Here is an 8,785-nt window from a genome sequence, read left to right as displayed (position 1 = left end):
TAGAGCCATAATCTAGTTTCGATCTAACAAGAGATCTATATAAATTAAGTAAAATGTTGCGATCAGCACCCCAGTCAGTGCTGCCGACAACTTTTAAAATATCTAAAGCTTTTAAACATCTCGCTTTTAACATTTTGATATGGGGTAGAAAGGTTAACTTTTTATCGAAAAGTAAACCAAGAAATTTGGTTTCATCACATGTTGAATCCATAATATTAAACAATAGATGTGTAATGAACGCATATTTGTATTTCATGAATTATCACTCCTTCGTCTGTCATATTATTTCAAGACATAAGTTTATATTTCAGAATACAACATAATTTTTATTTCGCAAAAAAAAAGCGTGTCTCATTTAGATACTATGGTTATATTAAAGCATGTATTACGCCCACAAAATTGTCAGTCATTTTTAGTAGAATTACCTGAGTATGTAGTTACCAAACAGTTGTTTAACGTCGTTATCTGTTGCGGACTTCGCAGTATACCTTATGTTCGGAAACTCGGGAATTGGCTTTATCGTCAGCTTTGCATTGTCATCTGTAAGCTTCTGTAAAGACTGTAACAAATTACCATCGTTTCTGATCTTGTCGAGTTCATCAATCTGCATGTCTAAATTGCTTCCTGCCTTCAAATCCATTCTAGTATCTGCCATGATCTTTGTCAATTTGTCCTTTTCTCTCCTAGATTGATCATTGACCGATGAAATCATCTCTGCAACACATTTATCAACCATAGCCTTGAGTTGTGTACCTTCTTTTGTAATAGCTTTGACTACTCCTTCCACCTTGACATCAAATTCCTTTATACCTTTTTCTATCTGCTTCATGTTTTGTGTTGACTGTTGTACTCTTATACGTAGGTATGTTGTGTTCTTCTCCTTTAACTGTTTAATGCTGTCCAGAAGCTTGGAAAAAGCATGCCCTGTGTGACTGCCAGTCACACAACTACTGCACACTACTACGTCACATGTTTTGCATACAAAACTGAAGTCTTCATTGTGGTCCTTACATTTCGATTTACCCTCCGGGATTACATCAGAGGAAGACTGGAACTGGTGAGTTTTTGATATCTTCTGCCTACTATGAAAAGTTTTACAATTTTCACAAAAGTTTTGTTCACACTCCAAACAGTATTGGGATCCTGGAGCACTTATACATATCTCACATGTTTTAGAGGCTGCCTGTGCCATTGTGCCATTTTGTCGTCTTCAATGTGTAATGCACAGGTAAGGTATATAACCAATGATAACGTGTTCTATATTTGAATCAATTACGGTTATCTATGTATAATGTGTATTTAGATGATAAATTGTGAAATATTAAACTTGAATTATAACCTGAATATCATTTGAACATTTAAGATAGTGTACAGTTATGTTAATGACATTAGTTATTGACCTGCAATCTTGACTTGATTACCATAATTTAACAATTGTATTGAATTATCTGACTTATATACCGTCAAAAATTTTTAATTTTATAAAGATTTGTAAAATTAAGTATCCTATTTTACTGACAACACAAAGGTGGGATATTCCTTTCTAACGCGTTCAGGTTTAAATACGCCCTGCGGCTCATTTAGAAAGTGAAATAAAACTCACTAAATAATTTAAATATAAACCTTTTCAAAATTATTATCCATACACAATAAAAATATAATTGTAACTGCATGAAGTAAGACACAAATGTATTGTTTCCATACGATAACGGTGTATGACAAATGCAAGACACATTGTAAGTTATTAATTGTACCACGTAGCTTATGCAAAAGGGGGAGGGGTATGTTTTTTTTTCTATTTGTTATGATATTTCTATCGCGGAAAAGTAATTTTTTGAACAATTTTACTTGAATCGAATGAAAAATGCAGAAAGCTTGTCTTTTGCATAGCAATAAATTTCATTAAAAGATAATCAGGATATCATTAGATACCATCCGCATCCTACCCTTTCGTGAGTTACGTTATTGTTATTCAATAGAATATAAGATTATCGTATTTGTTGAGTAAAAGGTATACATAAATTTTAAAAAGTTAAGAACTGACACGAAGACGAATATAGGATACAGTATGATTTCTTATTCAGTTTGTATCGTTCTGAACATGCATAAAATATTTGCCACTTGACGTTAGGCAAGCAACCAACAATCAATCAACCTATTCAGTTTGACTCAATACGATTTACAAATTCTTACACACGAATATGTTAAATTTTATTTTCTAAATAGTTTTTAAACATTTGTCTTATGAAAGTCCACATTAAAATTCATCTGACATATATGATTATAGTTCTTTAGTGTAGCGATGAATTAACAACACTTCATGTTATGTGTTTCTTAGATTAAAATGCGGGACTACAATGTGGTTTCTTTTACACCTATCATCGATTTAACCTTGAAAAATAAATTTCCAAATCGGCAACAAAAAACTGTTCAACGAATAAAGTTTCGAAGTTAATCACAGACTGCATGTTTATCAAGGAAAATAATGACACAGGTCATTATTTTATGCCTTGGAGCATATATCATTGAAACATGGTATCGTCCGGGTTGATTCTGAAAAAGAATGACATGTCCTACTAAAAGAAAATAACTCCATATAGGTATATAATCTATAATAACTGGAATATGTATAGATAGGAATATAATATTGCAGAATTAATGAGTACAAAATCTTATAGATAAACAAAAAGATGTGGTATGATTGCCAATGAGACAACTTTCTTCAACAGACCAAAATGATAGATAAATAAGTAGCTAATGGTCACCGATAGAGAAACAAGCTTTGCATAGTAAAAGTTGTGTGTTCTTGCGACTACTGCTGTTTTTATAATACTATTTCATGATATTACTTTAATATTATACATTACAGAGAAATACGTCTACATGATACACATAATGATCACAAACAGTATAGTCTAAACAAATGGATTAGAACTAACTAAATATATATTATGTTGAAATTGCAACGCAAATAATCATCAAACAAGGCGAAATTCCTAAAAACATGATACGCAGACAACATTTTCATGTATGGCATGATTATCAAATGATAAAATATATGAAATAAATATATCGGTTTCTTTGTTTTAAAACGTGTAGAGGATGACCATTAAAATGTTTTAGGAGGGAAAGCAGTTCTGGTTTTCAATAGTTAACACTTTCGAGTTTACGCTACACTGAAACTTCAATGCTTTAATGAAAAATCTAATCAAGTATCAAAAAACAATAGCAACACCATGTAAAGAAAGGAAAATATCACAATGTATTATACATAATACTTAAGATTTATTAACAAAAAAACTAGCGAAAAACAAGTGGTAAAAAAAAAATTGTTACAAATATTCTGTTTAAGTAATTATTTTTCAATAATAGTTTTGAAGCAGACAGTATTATGATATCAAATGTGATAACGTTGAAGGTTTTTATAGAGTAAAAGGATATTATCTCATAATCAACAGTAATAAAGTGAATTAACAGTAATTATTAGGCGTGTCACATAAGGGTATGTCAGTTGGAAATCCTCCCCGTCAGGCTAAGTCCAATTGGGGTCTTTCGTGTATAGATCCTGTTTGAATGCTTCTCAATCATAAAATAAAATCTGACCGCTGTAAGAGTAATACTCTGCCAAGAGTAACATATTAACGTAAAACATACATCAAGCAACATACATTTTAGGTCAGTTATGTTGTACACATTATGTACTGATTTCTTATGTCATCGTTAAAAGATATATTTGGTACTAGTATCTGAATTGGTTTAGTCGAATCAATTATTTTCAATTTAATTTAATCAAATGCCACAGAACAACAAAAAATAATCAACCTGATCGTCTTAAAACAAAAATCTTTTTGTTGGTATTTTGTTCAACGTTTTATTTGTCTTTCTTTCATTGTTCTACATATAACCCTTCTTTTGGGTTTGTATTTACATTTTGACAAATATCATATGTGTTCGTACAGTTTAGGTTCACTTGTGATAGTATGTATTGTCATTGAATAAGGCCATTTCAAAAAAAATATTTCATAGTGCGTCTTTCTTTGTTGTGAAGATACACTATTGTCTTAATTAAAGGGGATGATTTTTTACCTGTAGCAAAGTTTAAACCCGCTGCATGTGTTTGCACCTGTCCGAAGTCAGACGAATGCTTACCCTTCCGGAGCACCTGAGATCACCCCTAGTTTTTGGTGGGGTTCGTGTTGTTTATTCTTTAGTTTTCTATGTTGTGTCATGTGTACTATTGATTTTTTGTGTTTGTCTTTTTCAGTTTTTGCCATGGCGTTGTCACTTTGTTTTAGATTTACGAGTTTGACTGTCCCTTTGGTATCTTTCGTCCCTCTTTTAATGTTGTTCAGTGGTTTTCATTTGTTGATGTGGTTCATCAGTGTTTTTCGTTTATCGTATTTTATATAGATTAGACTATTGATATGAATTACATAAATGATGAACTACTCATTGATGATAAATAAGGACCACCATGATATGCAGTACACCGATGGCAATATAACTGAAGAAGGTACTGATATTTGTGGATTCAAAAGTAGAAAACATAACAAGTATATGACGAAAATTTAATAACGCTCTTGTTTACAAAGCTACAAAAGCAGGTAATATTAGACTTTTTCGTTCAACGTATCAAACATGAGTTATTCGATCCATGTCATATTTAGAAAACGATCTTTATATCTTTCGGGATATTTTAGAGATCATTCAACTTCGTATTTTTTTTGGCCCTTTAAACTCTTTTGATTCGAGCGTCACCGATGAGTCTTTTATAGACGAAACGCGCGTTTATCTTAAATATACAATTCTAATCCTGGTATCTATGCTGATTTTTTTTTAAATTGCTTTGGTGTGATTATCAGTTTTTAGTTCTTAACGCAGGTTTTGTGAAACCGTCCATATTTTCGCGGTTTTTTATGCCATTGAAATATTGGGTTCTTTCGTCATGAGTTTAGAATATAAACTTAACTCTATATTCCCTGTTATGTAACTATAAGTGTTTATAGACATCTGCGGAAACTGTCTTGCACCTACGATTAGGATTTCAATTATACTTACAGGTAGCATTTCAATCTTGGGCTTTTTCAAGGTGTAAAAGTAGACCGTCGATCCAAAACAATGTGACAATATGGATGTTTTATGTAATTAAATAATAATTTATTTGCAACAATGTGTTAACATTAATTATTGTATACGGTGTTATCCAAGGTAACAATTGCTGCAATTGTACGAAGTATCATATATTGAAATAACATTACTTTAGAATTAATTTTAACATGAGACACACAAAATGTCGTTGCAGTTGATGAATTGGGACACTTACTGAAAAAAGTCAGCAATATTTTGTGTAAGCTAAAGAGAGGTGCAATAAACCATGGAGCATGGAAGCATGTTTATGCTAATACATACTTTCTCTCTTTTATTTTGTTTTAAAGAGAATGAGGACATACAGATGACGGGTGTGTTTGAGCTATTTTTTCAGCATGAAAGTTCACTTGCCGTTCTGTATAATTTCTTTTAAAGTCTTTTATTTTTCCTGAATAGGACACACATTTTGTCTACGTTTTTGGTTTCAATAGCAAAAAAAAAAACGATTCAAGAAAAAAACCCACCAAAAACCAGTTATCGACGAACTTTGTTTTGTCGGAAATATATTTGAAACTGTTCGCCAGACTAAGTTGAAATGTAAAATAGCTGTTCGCAAATAGTTAAACTTTGATATTTATGTTTTCAACAGTAACAAACAGAAAATGGCAAACGAGTTCCAAGTTGTTTTTCTTGCATTAAATTTTTATAAACAGATCTTTGGAATCATAAAGTATGGACTTTTTTTCGCGGTGTCGACGGTTATCCTCCATGACCATAGGTGGAACTGCTTTGCTTAACCCCTGTTTCGAGACTGTTAATATTTTCATAGAATTGGAATATAGAGTGCAATGACGACGCAGGGGTCGATCAAGTCATTTTCCAAAGAGTATTTCAACCAGGGAAAAGTGGGGATGTCGACCAAATGTCCCTAATCATAAGTCTTGATCTGCAATAAAAGAGATGTTCCAACCACCAGAACAGCCCGATATCTCTCACTGTGAAGCTGTTCATTTTAACACAAATTGTATACGCAAATCTATTCAGTTGATTGTAAGGGATAAAACAAAATCAAAAGTGTAGCAGGCGAGAAGACATTGTTAAAAAAACTTATTTAAGTCGACAACGCAACAGTTGCGGGTACAAAGTTGTAATCGTGCAGTAGAGTATCATCTGAACAATATTTTACTAGTTTTCGTATACTAACCGTTGTATTTAAAGAATCCTGTTTCGCGGGGAAAGTATAATTCTCCTATTGGTAATATATATTTATATATATCATACATCTATCTACACACTCTGTCCTTGACTACAAATATTCGACTTTGTGAGGTCCTGATCATGATTGTAGTTCAATAAAAACGTTTCGGACAAATGAAATTTAACGGTTGCTTATATCGTCTTTTGTTTCTGTAGAAAACACCATTTGCGATTTGTATATATATTGGTGTGTTTTTGTATTTTGAGATGACCCATTCATATTAGTGTTTATAGACATCTGCGGCAACTGTCTTACACCTACGATTGGGATTTCAATTATACTTACAGGTAACATTTCAATCTTGGGCTTTTTCAAGGTGTAAAAGTAGACCGTCGATCCAAAACAATGTAACAATATGGATGTTTTATGTAATTAAATAATAATTTATTTGCAACAATGTGTTAACATTAATTATTGTATACGGTGTTATCCAAGGTAGCAATTGCTGCAATTGTACGAAGTATGATATATTGAAATAACATTACTTTAGAATTAATTTTAACATGAGACACACAAAATGTCGTTGCAGTTGATGAATTGGGACACTTGCTGAAAAAAGTCAGCAATATTTTGTGTAAGCTAAAGAGAGGTGCAATAAACCATGGAGCATGGAAGCATGTTTATGCTAATGCATACTTTCTCTCTTTTATTTTGTTTTAAAGAGAATGAGGACATACAGAGGACGGGTGTGTTTCAGCTATTTTTTCAGCATGAAAGTTCACTTGCCGTTCTGTATAATTTCTTTTAAAGTCTTTTATTTTTCCTGAATAGGACACACATTTTGTCTACGTTTTTGGTTTCAATAGCAAGAAAAAACGATTCAAGAACTAGTTTTCGTATACTAACCGTTGTATTTAAAGAATCCTGTTTCGCGGGGAAAGTATAATTCTCCTACCTGTAATATATATTTATATATATCATACATCTATCTACACACTCTGTCCTTGACTACAAATATTCGACTTTGTGAGGTCCTGATCATGATTGTAGTTCAATAAAAACGTTTCGGACAAATTAAATTTAACGGTTGCTTATATCGTCTTTTGTTTCTGTAGAAAACACCATTTGCGATTTGTATATATATTGGTTTGTTTTTGTATTTTGAGATGACCCATTCATATTATCACCTGTAATCCTAAGCCTTAAGCGTAATCATATGCATAGACATAGTTTCCGCAAATGTCTTTTACTAACATGATTAAAATTCTTAAACCAATATGATAAAAGAGTAACTTTCAAAATGCTATCTTTGTAAGAAGACTCCTTGCATTGATTTACTACGTAACAAATTATATACAACTGTTTGATGAGTGATTCAAATTTAATAAACGATCTTCGTATCTTTCGTGAGATTTTGAGATCATTCAGATTGCGTGGTTAAGTGATTCTCAGTTGATAAGTTGTTCACATCTCATTCAAACACAAACGATACAGTGCTTGATTTATTGCAAATAACTTGTGTTTAGTTGTTGATTGGTAGATTGGATGTCATATGAATGGTGCCATATCATTTCTCTAGTAATTCAGTTGTTTCAGTTTTTTTATGTTCTATGGACGATAACATCCGTCAAATATAAACACATATGCGTGTACGCTCAACCCCCTAAACTGAAGTGGATGTAAGCAATTATAGGCAACAATACGGCCTTCAAAAACGAGAAAAAACCTTCCACATAGTCGACCGATTATTAAAAGGCCCCAACATGAAAATGTGATTTACCAGAGTAAATGAAATCAGCTTACAGAACTTGGAAACCATGAAAAATCATTTATAAATAAAAATACGGATAAATTTATGTTTTGGGTTTTGTTAAGCTATCTTATGTCTTATGTAGACGAAACGCGCGTCTGGCGTATTAAATTATAATCCTGGTACCTTTGATAACTATTATGATCATAAACAAGCTTATATCCTACTGCATATTTGTGGTTTGTGGAACGCTTAAGTCGGAAGGCTCAACAAAAATGTAATAATCTATTATACTTTGCGAAACATGTGTATCTTCTATGTCAGTATGTGTTGGTAAACAAACTCTATACATTTTTTGCTATTTTAAAATATCTTTATGAAACATTATGAGAGAACTTAAAAAATTGAATTTATGGAACAAACGAACGAAATTAAAAGAAACAAAAATAAGAAGAAAATACAATCTTACATAGAAGTAAAAAATTATAACAGACAGAAAAGCAAAATAGATATGGCAGTAATAATTATACCATAAAAAAAGCAAGAACAACATGAAATAACATAATGTATGTACATTTTTGATAAGTATACTAGTGTTTTCAAAAAGGGTCAAGGTTGAACGAACATGAATTTCTATAGATTACAATCAACTGAGTGTGGTGCAAGTCGATCAAATATTAAATAGCTTTCTAATTTGTGTCAATTGTATCATTCCATCATGTCCTTAGTGCATTTTTTGTTCTTATTGC

The 8,785-nt window shown here is 31.8% G+C and overlaps 1 protein-coding gene across 1 annotated transcript; it reads right to left on the bottom strand.

Moving 5' to 3' along the window:
* Positions 1-421: 421 nt before the first annotated feature.
* Positions 422-1,192, bottom strand: LOC134717590 (E3 ubiquitin-protein ligase TRIM71-like). The gene has a single exon (XM_063580082.1). It carries the CDS (start codon positions 1,190-1,192, stop codon positions 422-424), a length of 771 nt encoding a protein of 256 aa, XP_063436152.1.
* Positions 1,193-8,785: the final 7,593 nt, after the last annotated feature.

Source organism: Mytilus trossulus, chromosome 5 (genome assembly GCF_036588685.1).
Source record: "Mytilus trossulus isolate FHL-02 chromosome 5, PNRI_Mtr1.1.1.hap1, whole genome shotgun sequence".
NCBI classification, from domain to species: domain Eukaryota; kingdom Metazoa; phylum Mollusca; class Bivalvia; order Mytilida; family Mytilidae; genus Mytilus; species Mytilus trossulus.
Note: the sequence above shows the minus strand (reverse complement) of the source record. Positions and strands in the feature narration are given on the sequence as shown.